At 43.4% G+C, this 16,701-nt stretch overlaps 1 protein-coding gene across 4 annotated transcripts; it reads right to left on the bottom strand.

The window, feature by feature from the left end:
• Positions 1–5,869: 5,869 nt before the first annotated feature.
• Positions 5,870–15,790, bottom strand: TMEM218 (transmembrane protein 218). 4 transcript variants are annotated; one of them, XM_033917493.1, is made up of 4 exons: positions 15,678–15,790; positions 11,409–11,519; positions 8,800–8,902; positions 5,870–6,980 (listed from the first exon to the last, which is right to left on the bottom strand). In XM_033917493.1, the coding sequence occupies exons 2-4, from the start codon at positions 11,516–11,518 to the stop codon at positions 6,846–6,848; spliced, it is 348 nt and encodes a 115-aa protein (XP_033773384.1). In that variant the 5' UTR covers position 11,519; positions 15,678–15,790; the 3' UTR covers positions 5,870–6,845. The 4 variants fall into 4 exon arrangements, with proteins under 4 accessions (XP_033773384.1, XP_033773382.1, XP_033773380.1 ...); XM_033917491.1 differs by having other exon boundaries at positions 15,692–15,767; XM_033917489.1 differs by having other exon boundaries at positions 15,588–15,678.
• Positions 15,791–16,701: the final 911 nt, after the last annotated feature.

Here is a 16,701-nt window from a genome sequence, read left to right as displayed (position 1 = left end):
CTCATTTTTCCCCAGTACATCTAAATCTTAAGGCGGCATGTTACAGGCATATTTTGGGCAGGATGAGGGCGGCCTCAGGACTTGGACATCTTACAGCAGCTTTTGAAGATGTCCAGGGCATCATTTAGAAGTTCAGAGCTAGACCTGTTTTAAAAGTGAATAAGGGCCAAAAAGGTGCCCAAACTGAGCAGATGACCACTGGACAGATAGAAGCATGACCCCCTCCCACCCCCCCAAAGGTGTAAAAGAAGCAGTACATACCAATCTCTATGACAGTGCAGATATGGGAAATCCTTGTAGAGTAGGAAGCAGGTGTCTGAAGTAGCCTGGTAGGTGGTGAACCATAGAGAGGGGGAGCCAGGCCTATATCCCACCCTACCCACTACATTTATGGTAGAAAGTGTGAACCCACCAAACCTACTGTACTTCCATATAGGTAATACCTGCAGCCATAAGTGCTGTTGGGGTGGTAGGTGGGTATAATAGGTTTTGGAGGGCTCACCATCTACTATAAGGGGTTTACAGTGAAATGTGTACATGGCACCCTTTATGCGAAGTTGACAACGATGTCCCCCTAAGGTGCCCCACTGCTCTGCTGGCATGTCTGTGAGGCCAGTCCATGAAAATGCTGGTTCCTCCTATGTCCAAATGGGCTTGTTTTGATTTTCAAAAAAGGCCAAAAACGATAGACATCCTAAGGGACAGGACATCTAGATGAGCCATTTTCAAAAAAAGATGTCTTGCAGTTTCGAAAATGGTCGTTTTCCTAACTTGACTTTTAGACATCCTTTACAAATACATCCACAGTCAGTCTTAGACATATTATCAAAAATGCCCCTCTAAATATCTCTAAATAAATAAATAATGAGAAATTGTCTCCTTCATGGGTGCCTTCTTGTAGTGTTCCACAAGGTTCCCCGATTTCACCTATTTTGTTTAATATATTTGTGTGTTCTTTAGATTTAGTTACCTTAGATCATTGAATCTTGTAATCCTATGTAGATGATATTTTCATATTACTACCAGCACTTACAGATTAGGACCAGACTTATCATAAAATTGTTCATTGCATCAACAAGATAAAACATTTGGCAGTGACACATAGTCTTGTGTTGCTCAACATTAAGAGACCTTGCCAGATGAAATGCCATTGGGCTCGAAAGAATATCTATCAGGTAATCATATATCGGGATCGGTAGCATGGAATGTTGCTACTCCTTGGGTTTTGACCAGATACTAGGGACCTGATTTGGCCACCAAGAGAATGGGCTACTGGGCTTAATAGACCATTGGTCTGACCCAGTAAGGCTATTATGTTCTCATGTCCCTTTCATCCTCATCTGTTGTTAATCTATCATTAATGATGATCTGATTAGCATAGAAATGCCAAAATGCTTGAGTACCTGAATAAATTAATGTAAACCGTTCTAAGCTCCCTTTGGAGAACAGTATAGAAAATTGAATAAATAAGGTATTAGGTAATTAATGGGACATCGAAGTATGAACATATTATGCCTGTTTTGATGTTTCTCCACTGGTTACTGGTGAAGTACCATATTTGTTATAAGATACTGTTACTTGTATTTAAGGCATTAACTAGTAAGACGTCCCCTGTGTTAGCAGCATCATTGCATATTCATGAACCTGTGAGAGCTTTACGATCATCTAGGTCTAATGTTCTTGATGTCCCTTCTTATCTCATGATCCACCTGGAAGAATACAGAAACTTGGCATTTTATGTGAAAGGTCCCCAGTAGTGGAACTTGCTTCCGGAACAGATTTAAAAAGTTTTTAAAACCCATCGAAAACTTTTATTTAAAAGTGAGTTTAATTGCTGAAATGTGAGATACAAAATGTCTTATAGCAATGATTTAATGGATGGAAGAATTTATAAATACATTATGTGGGTGGGTGAGAAACATATTTTGCTTTAAGTATGGATATAAATAAGAATGTACGATGTTATTGAAATGTGTGTTTGTAATCTGCCTAGAAACAAATTAGAGTGGAATATAAATGTAATAAATATATAAATCTTGGACTCTTCTCTGTTATTTGAACCTCAAGCATGGGTGTCAGCACAGGGGGAACCATGGCAGCCCCAAACATCTCCCCCCACCCTGCTACCGCTGCTGCTGTTTCCATTGTCTCTCCCCCTCTTTCCAGTGGTGCAAAACAAAGATAAAGATGTCATCCTCACGGCTGCCCCAGAACTGAAAGTGATGTCAGAAGGTGGCAGGGCCAGCAGCTGCGAGGATGAATAGAGCAGCCCCGCGATGCCTTTATCTTTTGTGTCATTGGAAAGAGGGGGACAGACATGCTAGATAGAAAAAGGGGAGAGATACAAAGGGGGAGAGAGGGGTCAGGTGCTGGATGAAAAGTGGGGAGAGAATGCCAGGTGCTGGATGGAAGGGGAGGAGGGGAAGAGAGAGGGGACAGGCACTGGATAGAAGAGAGAAAAGAGGGTGCAGACACTGGATTGAAGAGGGGATAGAGAGGAAACATGCTAAATGGAAGGGAAGAGAGGGTTAGATGGGAGGTGTGTGTGTGTGTATGTGTTTGTGTATGTCTATGTGTGTCTGAATGGAAAACTGGGACCAACATATTTAGAAAATGTAAATGACCAGAAAACAGAGGTAGAAAAAAAATGAATGTATTTTAGGATAATGTAGTGTGGTAGCTATGTTAATAAACATTAATAAATGAAAATGGAAATAAGGTGATATGTTTTTATTGGACTAATTTTAATACATTTTTGATTAATGTTTGGAGACCAAACCCTCATGTCAGAACAGGATACCATAACTGCTGTATACTGTCCTGATCTGAGCAAAGTTTTGGCCTCTAAAAGCTAGTTGAAAAATATATTTAGTCCAATAAAATGGTAACATATTACCCAAATGTTTTATTTGTTTTTACTACTACTACTACTACTATTTATCACATATGTAGCACTGAAAGGCATACACAGCGCTGTACATTTTGACATTTATTAAGATGTCCAGGGCGTCATTTAGATGTTTTAAAAGCAAATAAGGTCCAAAAAGGTGCCCAAACTGACGCGGCAGGGGGATGGGAAGGCCCGGCGGGGAAGGTCGTGAAGCAGTCTGTTCAGTGCTGCTGCCACTGCTGTTTCGAACAGAGGTATGGTGGGTTGGCGGTTTCTACTGGGCGGGATGGGAAGGAGGGACGGAAAGATTCTGCGCAAGGGGATGGCTGAGAGGGGAGGAAAGATGCTGCACATGGGGGGGGGGAAGTGCTGCTGCCGGTGAATCGGAGAGTATCAGGGACATTTGGGAGGGGCTTTGGGGGTCAATCCAACTAGGGCTTATTTTGGGGGTAAGGCTTATATTAGGACCTACCCCGAAAATCATGCTAGATCTTCATCTGTCATAATTTTACTAACTTGGATGAAGCCATCATCGTGGAAAAGTTAAAGCAAAATTATCTGGCCTGGAAGCGTTAAAAATGAAGTTATTATCCACTGACTTCCTATGCAATACTCCCAGAAGTGATAATAGGAACCCTAGCTACTCTGGTATGCTCCTACTGACAGGACAGCAGCACTTTAGTGTATAGAGGAGGTAGAAAACACAGCTTCAGCACTGATCTCTGGAATGGTGCTATATAAGCCAGAGACCCCTGGGTGGCAGTGTGGATTTGTTTGGGATTTACCTTTGGATATCTTTGTGTTTGCTGTGGGAAGCTGTATTGGTTGTGCTCTCATTTAGGTCCTCTCATATTTTAAGTTATTTCTTTTGTGGAGTAAATGCAAGAAGTTAGAGGTTTTATATACTCTTCTGCCTGGCTAGGAGGAAGCTGTAGAGATGGACTACAGAATAACAAGAAACAGAAAAGCACCAAGCCAGATTTCTTTGAAGGACAAAGTGGAATGTGAGAATTTCCATGCTGAATCTGGGTGTGGGAGGATCCCAAAATGGAGGGACAATTCCTTGTATATAAAAGGGCTAGATTAACCTAGCAGATGGTGAACCACTAACTCAAAATACTTGAGAATTGTAAAGATAAAAGGAAGAGAAAAATGTTGTACAAATATACTTAAAATGCTGCTATTCAAAACTGTTACAATAGATGTGCATGTGTTTGAAAAGCTATTTCTCCTGTCCTGTCATCAACATGGTGTACTATCATTGCTCAATAGTACACACTAGTGGCAATACTGAACCAGAAAATAAAAGAATATTTGAAAAATCTGAACCAAATGAAAATTTCTGTAAATTACATTGGAAACTAAACAAAATGAAAAGATTTTGGTCTGCATATTCCTATACTACGCCCATTTGTAAAGAAAAGACTACCCCAAAGCATTTTATATCTTGAGTCTTGACAGGAAATCCCTTTGCCCCCATCAAAGAACCTACCCTGGAGAGGAGCCTGAATGGATTGAGCAACAGTTGAGAAATGAGTGGGAAAAACTAAATTTTTTGTGTGCCCTTAGGTTACAATTCAGTTAGCCATTCCTTGGTTTTGTTGTACTTTGGATATTTGGGACTACTGTGTTATACTTTCATCTGGGAAACTGCTCTATAGATGCTCAGTGCTACATAGGGGACATTTCAAAATGTCAGAGAACAGTTGTAAAGTTTGTGACCACTTTGGAAAATACCCAGAGATTTGTACCTGCTTTTACTGAGGGTAATTTTTGCCTCAGCTACCCTCCAGATTTCATGCAGGTTGTCCAAAGTTGGGCACCAAGCCCAGATGTGCACATAACTAATTATTAAATTAGATGATACTAAGGTTAATTGGAGTTACTTGGCTCTAATTTGAATTTACATCTGCCTACATGCTATTCCATAAGGTTGTGCCCCAAAAGGGGGCATGGATGCTGTCAGCATAGCTATTGCTAGCATTCAGCATTTTCAGTTGGCATAACTAATGTCAGCGAAGGCCTATGGGAAATTATATCAATCTGACTCTGGCATGTGAATGCAGATAGACCCTGAGGGCAGGGAGACTGTTTTAAGTAGTCCTGATTAAATCATGATTAGCTAAAAGGTGTTAATGTGTTAATGTCTGATTAAGAGGGTGCTTAGGACAATGGGTCCAGGTGCACAGATAACTAAAGTTAATCAGAAACTATTGTCAGAGACATACTGGAAATACATATATGACTTCAGCCTATTATTCGTCTGTCTAGCACAAGTTTACTAAGGAGGGGGAGATTTAACTTCTATTGAAGCTCAATAGATTCTGGTTTTTAGAATAAGTTTCCAAACTATAAAAGCCCCCTCGCAGCATCACCCCTCTCTCTTGGCTCTTGGCACTCTGGTCCTCTCTTGTTTCTCTTGAGCTCTCTCTTTCTCTCTGTCTATCCTTCTCTTTATCTATGGAACCCGAAACTTAGACCATCACCCCATCCCCCTTTCTCTCTCTCTCTCTCTCTGGCTCTCCTTAGAACTTCAGACTCTCTGTCTCTTTGCCTCTGAACTCTGTAAGGCAGGGAAACTGCTTTGCTCTCTACTTAATTGTAATGTTTATAAATATTGCTTTTCTGTAAGCCTATTTCTATAATATATTCTTTATGCAATCACCTCTGGCTGTGCTTCTTATTTGAATCTACTTCCTGGTGAATCTTCAGTAAGGGAACTGAACCTGGGACCTGGCGTTTGTAAGGGCGCCTCTCAAGTGACCCCACCAACCATACATTGTGGGGTACCTGACCATTCAAACCTTACAGATGCATCAAGGGTATTCCAAATATTTATACAGTATTATAGAATACTAGGGTTATGTGCCCAATTTGGACACCAGAATTTCAGCAGGTATAAGTTCTCGTGCCCTTACCTGGATACAGGACTCCACTTAAAAGAGTGCTATTCTATAAAGGGAGCCTTTTCCCAGCGCCTAAATTTGAGTACCATTTATTGAATTTGGCCCTACATGTGCAATGCAAGTTAACATGCAATGTTGCCTTCCTCACCTTATCAATGCCTTGAGAAACACTTAAAGCAAAATACACGCAGTAAATCTGCAAGGAAGAAGTCATACAAAAAGTCTGCTCCTTTCCAAGCAGGCAGTGAAGACCATTCTCAGAGGGCACTCTAGCACTGAAAAAAAAAAAAATCTATAAAATAATCATAAAAGAAAAGAAAACAAACCAAACCAATCAGAACGACACCTTCATGCTCACTTGCAGAAGGCAGAATGGATGGAGGCAACACAGCCCAGGGAGAAGGAAGAGAAAATCTGTGATTGACATCTTCTGCACAGTGCTCATGAGCATGCATGGATAACCCTCTGGGTTCAGCATACCATCCCTATTGTACTGGAATTGCTTTTGAAAACAGACCTCATAAAAATAAAAAATCTGATCCAGTACTGGGTACATTGTTGTCCTATTTAAATAATACTTCCCAGGTCTGCAAGTGCATGGACTGATTTTCCAAAAACAGTAATCGCACTATGACCGAGTAGTCATTTTCCTTTTGACACAGGATAGCTGCCCAGCACTCCTTCTCTCCCTGTGCTGCTTTGGACTGGGAGGCATTGCTGGAATAAGTAACAAGTTCAGTACAGCTTCACCCTGTAACCCTGTTGAAAGGCAATAATCTTACAGAGTTAATCTCTGGCCAGCCTATGAGATGAAGGATAGATTTGTGAAAAGTTTGGCTGCAGGTTCATCTCTTGCCATGCTCTAAGCCTCAGCTCATGTCTTTGTCTGCCCTCAGGGAGCACAGTTCCACTGCATCTATTCTCCTAATGCATACTGAGTCACATTTGTGTTCTCTACAGCTTGCATTCCATTTGTTCCAGACAGAGATTATAGTTTGTTCTTCCAAAAATGTGCCTTGGAAGCCTGCAGGCCTTTGGTGAAGGAACAATCACCTAATGTGCAAGGGCTTAGTTGAGATGGGCTCCATGATATGGTAAATCAGGAGCAGGAAAAGGCTTCCCAGAAAAATAACACTCAGGACAGAGACCAGGAAATAGCGTCCAATGAAGAAAGTGTCCACAATCTAGGGTAGAAGAAATGCCGTACATTAAATCCAGTAGCATTATAAAACATTTATTAACTGTATTACATATCCAGGGATAATTAATGACACTGGGGGGGGGAGGGAAGTTATCAACTTGGGCTACTGTTAAGATGTGTTAATATGTGTTGACCATTATCAATTACACACTTTCAGAGAAAAAAGTGCTTCACAAAACTAAATGTAATCTGGTTTTGCTTTTTTTAAGGTAGACCGTATATACTCGAATATAAACTGAGATAACATTTCTTCTCCTAAAAAAGGTGGGAAAACGTTAACTGAAATATAAGCCAAGGGTTTATATTCAAGTACCAGCTGACTCTACACTCTCCTCTACCCCCATCACAGGCCTCTCCACAGGCTGATCTTTAGCTCTGGTTATCCAGTAGTGATCCAGGTCAAGAGCAATACCTTCCTCCCCTGAAGTGAGGTGTCAGAACCTGTCCCAGCTGACTGTACTCACCACACACCCCTCCCGGACCCAGCGCTGATCTCTCCCTAGGTCTACTTTAAGACCTGGTGGTCTGGTGGTGAGCCAGGATGGGAGCAATCCCTCCCTTCCTTCAATCCTACCCCATTCCACCTGAGGTGAAGCATCATGTCCTGTCCAGGTTAGCTCTGCACCCATCACAGCGTGGGCCTCTTCCCTGGTCTACTTTAATCCCTGGTGGTTAGCCAGGACAGAAGAGATCCCTCTCTCCCTCCCCCGAGATGGTCCTGTCCTGGCTGGCTCTGCAACCACCACAGTCCCTCCCCTTCCCAGAACCAGCAGAGGCCTCCCCACAGGCCTACCTTAAAGTCTAAGGAGGGGAGGTGCGAGTCAGAATAGGAGCGATCCTCCTATGCTGCTGTCTGTGCAGTCTGTTTTGGGAGGGGGTATGGTGGTGCAGAGCCGGAAGTTATAGAACCCGACAAGGGAAGGAGGGATTGCTCTTGTCCAGGCTCACCACCAGACTACCAGGGCTTAAAGTAGACCTGGAGAGAGGATAGAGCTGGATCTGAGAGGGTGGAGACTCAACCAAGACCCCTATTACTGACAGCGCAGAAAGTCAACATATTCACTAAGTCCATTAACACACCTTAGTAAAAGGACCTGTTAATGAATAGTTCTTTATTATTTTTCCCCATTGTTGATTGAGTCTTAAGCATGTCATATACATGTACAAAAACTATTTAGTGTGTTGGACTTTCTGAGGGTAATTTTATAACAAAGCATGTGTTGTATCCATTTCATAAAAGCAATATGTATGCCTGTGTGCCTCAAAGCTCCATTCAAAGTGGATGTGCACATATATATCTGCTCCGAGACAACTGCAAATGATCCACCTAAGTTTGAACGGCTTTGCCTAAGCCAATGCTTGTTCTGTAGAACCTCCTCCCCACTATGTGCAGTGAATCAATACAACTTTGATGCCAGCCGTGGAAGATCAAAGATGAATCACCAAAATCTAAATGAGCTGCTTACCTCTTAGTAAGCTCCTCAATGCCTTATAATGCCTGTGTATTCTATGCTGCTTTTGGTGGTGCCATGCTGATCTACACTGGCATACTGCCCAGTATGCGTTCAGCATTGTATTGCATGATTTTTACCCTCCGCCTACATTCTGTACCACGCTAATGCCCTGTAGTTCTTGTTTGTGTTCTTTGCTGTTATCAGTGTCTAATCCTGCCCATCTGCATTGCTGTTGATACTCATCTGAGTTCTGCAGTGTTACTGGTGCTCTGTTTCCCTAATTCTCTTCCTCATAATTTAAAGTTTTGGAAACACTCACATTAAAATACAGGATTTCCATAAATTTACCTGAATTTCCTTTACTGGAGCTGGAGTCTGCGTGTCTCGAGGCAAGAACAGCAAGATGAGCGTAACGATCAATGCAAGGATGAAGATGAGAATAATGGAGACCCTAAACAATAAAAGTTGAGAAATCAAACCTTTAAACAATTCTTTCCATCTTTAAATGAAATTTAAATGAGCTTTAAGTAACACTACTACGAGAAATAAAAGGTCCGCAGGGCTCGGTCCTGGATCCAATCCTATTTAATATCTTCATACAAGATCTGCCTCAGGGACTTTGGGGTAAAATTGCATTATTTGGCAATGATGCTAAATTATGCAACATAGTGGGCGGAGATACCATGCCCGATGCTATGACACAGGACATACTTTTTCTGGAGCCCTGGTCTACTATTTGGCAACTGAATTTTAATGCCAAGAAGTGTAAGGTTATGCACCTTGATAGCAGAAACCCATGCAGAATCTACACTCTGAATGGTGAGACCTTAACCAGAACGGGACCTGGGAGTAATCATTAGTGAAGATATGAAGGCAGCCAATCAAGTAGAGAAAGCCTCATCCAAGGCTAGACAAATGCTGGGTTGCATCCGGAGAAGATTTGTCAGCCGAAAGCCCGAGGTGGTAATGCCGCTGTAGAGGTCCATGGTGAGACCACATCTGGAATACTGTGTACAGTTTTGGAGGCCACACTATCGGAAGGATGTGCTAAGAATGGAATCGGTTCAACGATTGGCCACCAAGATGGTCTCAGGGCTCAAGGATCTCCCTTATGAAGAACGACTAGGTAAGTTGCACCTTTACTCTCTCGAGGAACGCAGAGAGAGGGGTGACATGATAGAGAAGTTCAAATACATCACTGGCCGTATTGAGGTGGAAGAAGACATCTTCTTCCTTACAGGACCTACGGCGACAAGAGGGCATCCGCTAAAAATCAGGGGCAAGAAATTCCATAGTGACATTTAGGAAGTACTTCTTCACCAAAAGGGTGGTTGACCGTTGGAATGATCTTCCACTTCAGGTAGTTGAGGCCAGTAACGTGACTGACTTTAAGAACAAATGGGATCAACACGTGGGCTCACTTCAAAGAAGAACTTAGAGGGGAGGGTTATTTGAGTGGGCAGACTTGTTGGGCTGAAGGTCCTTTTCTGCTGTCATATTCTATGTTTCTATGTCTAACAGGCTGTAGAGGAGACCTTTTTGATGGCTTACTTTTTATTCACTGATAGGTTGAGAACAGTCATATACAACAAATCTCTTTCTGACATGGCGATCCATTTTCCCATTAACTCCCAAACAGACACAAAGGGCCTGATTCTATAAATGGTGCCTAGGTCAGGCACTTCTAGGTGAGGACCTCTAGCTGAGTTCTGTGCAGAAATCAAAATTGATTAATGAGCTTAATCGGTGTGGTAATTGACCACACCATTTAAAAAAAACAAACAATTAAGAGTTCCATGTGGAACTTGAAGCAGCGCCTACAGATCTAAGTCGAGACACCTACCTGTAAAGTGGGCATGGTTAGGAGAGGAGAATAAGCGTGGTATGACTTAGGCGCATTATGACGCCTACTGGTGCTTAAGTTGAGTTGGCGCCAGAAGACATAATTCTATAAACGGTACCTAGCGGTTTGATTGAGGACCGCGCTGAGCGGTGCAGGCGCCGTTTATAGAATCAGGCCAAAACATAAGATTCTCCAATCCAGACAAAGCAGCACGTACAACAAACAGCTGAAGCAATAAATTATACACACGTTCAAATTCCCCTCACAGAGTCTGAGGCTGTTCAGATAAATCATCCACATGCACTGGCTAGAAGTTACCTCGGGCATGCAGCAAGTGAAGAAATTGAGGCTAATGCTGTGACCTTCACAAACAGGAGCAACGGCTTAAAATGACAGCCCTTAAAACTACTGTTTGGGAGAACCCACAGAATTACCTCTCTCAGTAACCCCCAGAGGTAAAATTAAAGTAAACAACTATGTACTTTACCACGGAAGCTGCAATGTTTTGCTTTTACCAGTACGAAGCAAGCAGTTGAATCATGAGAAGGAAAGGGGTGGAAAAGGATCTCAGACTCCTCTGAAATATCCTTTAGCTTTGTTCAATCACTTTTAATGATAATTAGGGCTAATAGATAATTCAAAGCCCCTCAACTATGGGTGGACCAGGGGCATTCCTACAATTTGCACACATTAATATAGAATACAGTGGATCTGTGACTAATTTAGGCATGAGAATTTACAAGTTTCTTTAGGTGTAAATCCTCGTACCCTAAATTGGGCAAGGATCCCAATGTTAAGCACTATTCTATAAAAGACAACCAACTTGGAGCGCTGTTTATAAAACATCCCTCAGCACTCATTTTTTTTGGTGCCATATTACTGACTTTAGCTCTATTTGGATAGTTTTATGGCCCTAAAAGGATAAGAAAACTTTCCACTCTTCCAAATCCCCCAAATAGTAAGATTTTAGTCCTTAACTAGTCATTTAAAACATACTGCCTTTATAAAACGTATCCTCACTGCTGAGATAATTTCTAATCACTTGAATGAACTTGCAATCTGACGTATAATGGAAATGTGTCTCCATTAAGAGAAGGAAAGTAAAAAGTCATACCTGGCAAATCCAGACGCCCTGGATAAGAACAGACATAGAAACAACGCTAGCACCCAGAGAAGTGCTAAGATAAACACTCCAGACCCCACTCCTAAAACCATACCAGCCATTCTGTCCAGGAAGGAAAAAAAAAAAGAGGCAGGTAAACTGTCACTGAAGTTTCATTAATATGTTAATATATTTTAGAAATGACTTCATGTAAAATAAGCATTGTATCTGCTTGTCCTGAAAAAGTAGTGTCAACTGGATCAGAGGAATCCATGTCAACTATAAATTAATTCCCACGTTGTATTGTAATGCAGCAAAGAGAACAGAGACCTCTATTCAGAAAGCAAACTGAAAGTCCAAGCAAACTGACGACTTATGTTCACCGTCTCCAGATCCCCACTACCTTTATAGTGCTTCAATGCTATCGCTAAGGCACAGGCATAAACATAACACTAAATCAGGGGTTTTCAATCCAGTCAGGTTCTCAGGATACCCATAATATGAATGACATATATTTGCTTGCTTTGCTCCCTTTCTAATCAAATCTCTTTCATGTGTATTTATTGTGGGTATCCTGTAAACCTAAGTAGCTAAGTGTGTCCCGAGGTCTGGGTTGAGAACCCTTGCGCTAAACTCTAGAATCCCCAACACTTTTAGCGCCAGACTACCATTTCTATCATCACATATGTTCTGTCATGCATTTTTCAAAGTTGATCAATCACAACTCAGCTTTCATCCATGTGCTCATACCCACCAGTTGGGGTGGTAGACAGATGGGTCTAGTCGGTTCTGGGGGGTGTTTTGGGAGGCTCACCATGGCCTAGTTGATGTGTATGTGGCACCCATTTTGTGAAGTTCACGGCTCTTTCCCCTTTCCGGGAATTAGTTCAGCTTCACTTAAGTCACTTATGGGCATGTTTATTAAAGTGCACTAAACAGTTAGCGTAGGATTTATGAATATAATAATAATAATAACAATTTTATTTCTTATAAACCGCCAAAGCCATAGTAGTTCGAGGCGGTTTACAATGAAGAAGGGCTGGACAATCAGCGAAAATGGTACAATCAGAGAAAATAGGTGGCAGAGAAAAAAAAAATGGTACAAACAGAGAAAAAAATGGTACAATCAGCGAACAGTGGTACAATCGGCGAAGGATGGTACAATCAGCGAAGATAGGTACAATCATGGCAATAAATGGTACAGGGAAGCAGGTCAATATAATCTGCGTAGAGGACATGGTGAGATAGAAGGGGCCAGGGTAGGTCTTAGGGTGTGATTCGGGTGAAAAGGTTTGTTTTTAGAAGTTTCCTGAAGTTTAAGTAGGATGAAGTGCGTGAGATGATATGGGCCAGCCAATATGCTAACGGCTAACACATTCTTTCAAGGTACTGGCAATAACCTACCAGATTTTGCATTCTGGGACCCCTTGGTTCTTGTTTATATTGCTTACTCCATATATATCAGTGCAAACTCTTCTTACAGACCTACAAATGTATTCTCTCTGCAGCTCCTCGGCATCTGTCTTATATCTCCCTACACCCCATGCCGGGAACTCTGCTCTTGTTGGTACCCTTCTCTACTGCCAACTCTTCTGTCCCTTCTGCCTTGCTGCACTACAAGCCTGGAACAACCTGCCTGACTCAGCATGTTGGGCTCTGGCGGTATTGAAATCCAGGTTGAAAGCCCACTTTTTGGAAGCTGTGTTTTAAATCCTAATCTTACCAACTTGTAAAGCACAAAAATCTGTTTGCCAATCCCTCTGTGGTCCCCTACCCTCTCTTCCTCATCATTCCCGCTGTAATTCCATACTTAAACAAGTTTCAAGTTTATTATTTATTTGATATCCCATCTATCATTACATTTAGGCAGTTTACAATAAAAATAGAAGCTTAAAACCCCATCCAATACATCATACTGAAAAATTCAGTTCTAAAAGCAAGACAAGAGACATACAGGAGGGATCGGAGGAAAATATACAATATTAAAAAAAAAAAAAAAAAAAAAGGAAAACAGAGGCCTGATACATATACAGGACAAAAGGTGAATCCCAATGTATCATAATTAGATTAAGTTCTTTTGAAAAGATACCGTCTCTTGCGTGTTTAATGTACAGTGCTGCGTGCATCTTGTAGCGCTATAGAAATAATAAATACTAGTACAAATTTTATAACCTCGCACTTTGCCTCCTTTTCCAGGTCATTGATAAATATGTTGAAGAGTAACGGCCCCAGCACCGATCCCTGAGTCACGAGCGGTGTGCCACAGGGATCGGTGCTGGGGCCGTTACTCTTCAACATATTTATCAATGACCTGGAAAAGGAGGCAAAGTGCGAGGTTATAAAATTTGCAGACGATACCAAATTGTGCGGCAGAGTTAGGTCCAGGGAGGAGTGTGAGGACCTACAAAGGGACCTGGACAAGCTGGAAGACTGGGCAAACAAATGGCAAATGCGATTTAACGTGGAAAAATGCAAGGTCATGCATATAGGGAAAAAGAACCCGCTGTTCGACTACAAATTGGGGGGGGCATCGTTGGGAGACAGCAGTCTTGAGAGAGACTTGGGTGTGCTGGTGGATGCATCACTGAAGCCATCTGCACAGTGCGCAGCAGCCTCGAAAAAAGCCAACAGGATGCTGGGCATCATAAAGAGGGGCATAACAACCAGGACGCGGGAAGTCATCATGCCATTGTATCGAGCGATGGTGCGTCCGCATCTGGAATACTGCGTTCAATATTGGTCGCCGTACCTCAAGAAGGACATGGCGGTACTTGAGAGAGTCCAAAGGAGAGCAACGAAACTGGTAAGAGGGCTGGAACACTGCCCGTACGCCGAGAGGTTGGATAGGCTGGGGCTCTTCTCTCTGGAAAAGAGGAGGCTCAGGGGAGATATGATAGAGACCTTCAAGATCATGAGGGGCATAGAGAGGGTGGATAGGGACAGATTCTTCAGGCTGAAGGGGTCAACAGGCACGAGGGGGCATTCGGAGAAACTGAAGGGAGATAGGTTCAGAACAAATGCAAGGAAGTTTTTTTTCACCCAAAGGGTCGTGGACACTTGGAATGCGCTACCGGAGGAAGTGATAAGGCAGAGTACGGTACAAGGGTTCAAACAGGGATTGGACGGATTCCTGAGGGATAGGGGGATCGTGGGATACTGAGAGAGGTTCTGGGATGTAACACAGGTATAGAAAGCTAACCAGGAAATAAGTATAGAAATCCAACCAGGTCGTGGATGTGCAAGACCAGAGGGTTAGGACTTCGATGGGAAGATAGGACTCAATGGGAAACCAAGGTGGCAAGGGGGCCCCTTCTGGTGACTCAGACAGGCCGTGACCTGTTCGGGCCGCCGCGGGAGCGGACTGCTGGGCGGGATGGACCTATGGTCTGACCCGGCGGAGGCACTGCTTATGTTCTTATGTTCTTACAGTAGTAGTAGACAGTGGCGTAGCGAGGGTGAGTGGCGCTTGGGGCGGGGGCAAGGGTGGTGGTGCGCCTCCCCCCTTCTCCGCCCCGCTCCTTCCTGACCTCCCCTGCTGCACACGCCCCTTCCCTTCCCCTGCACCTCTTTAATTTTCCTGGCGCCAGCAGCATCACGAAGTTGCTGCCCGCCTCGGTATTGCCTCTCCCCCTGATGTCACGTCCTAGGTGCGGGACCCAGAAGTGACGTCAGAGAGAGAGAGCCAACACCGACGCGGGCAGCAAGTTTGTGATGCTGCTCGCGCCGGGAACATTAGAGGTACGGCATGTGCACGGCAGGGGGTGGGGTTGAGAAGGAGAAGGGGGGCGGAGAGGAGAACAGGTGCCAGCATCTCACCTTTTACTACGCCTTTGGTACTAGGTCAGGGGTAGGGAACTCCGGTCCTCGAGAGCCGTTTTCCAGTCGGGTTTTCAGGATTTCCCCAATGAATATGCATTGAAAGCAGTGCATGCAAATAGATCTCATGCAGATTCATTGGGGAAATCCTGAAAACCCGACTGGAATATGGCTCTCGAGGACTGGAGTTCCCTACCCCTGTACTAGGTGCTGTTTCTGGCTGGTTAAATTGCATTGATTATTGACCCCCCCCCCCCCCCAAGTGCCAATTGGCTCACAACAACATATTTTAGCTTCCAAGAAGAAACAAAAGAAAGAAACAGAATCTGTCTCACAAGACGGCAGTGTATGAAAAACCCACAGCCACAGATATACCAAGTCACACGCATTCGGGGACCAGTCTCCCCCCTTCCAGTGGTCTCTTCCGGATTCCCTCGGTCTATCATGTCCCTCCCTCAAACCTACCGTCAGATGTCTACCTGAGGTTGCCCAGCAACAGTCCCGCGGCTTCCCTTCTCAGATGCCCCGCCCCCTCCAACACAACTCCTCTTCCTGGGATACGTCCCGCCTTGTCAGAAACAGGAAGTTACGTCAGAGGCGAGTAGGCGGGACGCTGGAGAACCCAAACCCCGCCCCCCTTCCATCAACCCTTCGCGCTTCTTCGAGACGAAGTACCGCCTCTTCCTACTTTCCCCCAACTGGAGCGAGCGAAGCTCGCGCTGACACGTGCGGGCCGGCGGCGGGATCCACGTGCGGCCAGAGCGCTCCCTGCGCTTGGAGGGAGCCACAGGCGCGCGCTGGGGACGGTTTTGGGTGTCAGTGTCGAGCGTTGCTGTGTTAACCCGAGCAGAGAGCAAGTGCGGCTGCTGCTGAATTATTGAAGCGAGGACTGGGAGGAACAGGGGGAGAGTGGGGCGCAGTGGTTGTGGGTTCAAATCCCCTGCTGCTCCTTGTGGGTCACTTAAGCCCCAGTAGAGTGTGAGCCCACCAGGACAGACAGCGAAAATGCTTGAGGACCTCAATAAATTAATGTAAACCTGTGGGAGACGGTATAAATGAATAAAGTGCTATTTAAGCGTGATTTTTAAGTGTAAAATAATACTCTGGGAGTTATGTGAGCAGTCTTTTTTTTTTTTTTTTTTTTTTTTTTGCACCAGTTCTTTTTTTTATTATTATAATTTTGAATACTTACAATATCCATTAATTCAAAAGGAAATCACTCAAACAATACATAACCATTCATACATACATAATTCCTTTTCAAGCCCACATTATGGGGAAACTTGTTACAATTTCTAAACAAAACAAATTTTCAAGAAAAGATAAAGGACAATAGTTCTCAGTTCATCTCAACGAACCTTGAACCATTCCTTACTTAATTGGGATACTAATTTTTCTCCTCTATTTTCTCAACTAATGAAACAAATCATTTTTTGTTCTCTCATAACTAAAAATTGTTGTAATTGAATGGGGTCCCAAAAAACATACT

The sequence above is a fragment of the Geotrypetes seraphini genome, chromosome 13, assembly GCF_902459505.1.
Source record: "Geotrypetes seraphini chromosome 13, aGeoSer1.1, whole genome shotgun sequence".
In the NCBI taxonomy this organism is placed as follows: domain Eukaryota; kingdom Metazoa; phylum Chordata; class Amphibia; order Gymnophiona; family Dermophiidae; genus Geotrypetes; species Geotrypetes seraphini.
This window is presented reverse-complemented; position numbering and strand designations above follow the sequence as displayed.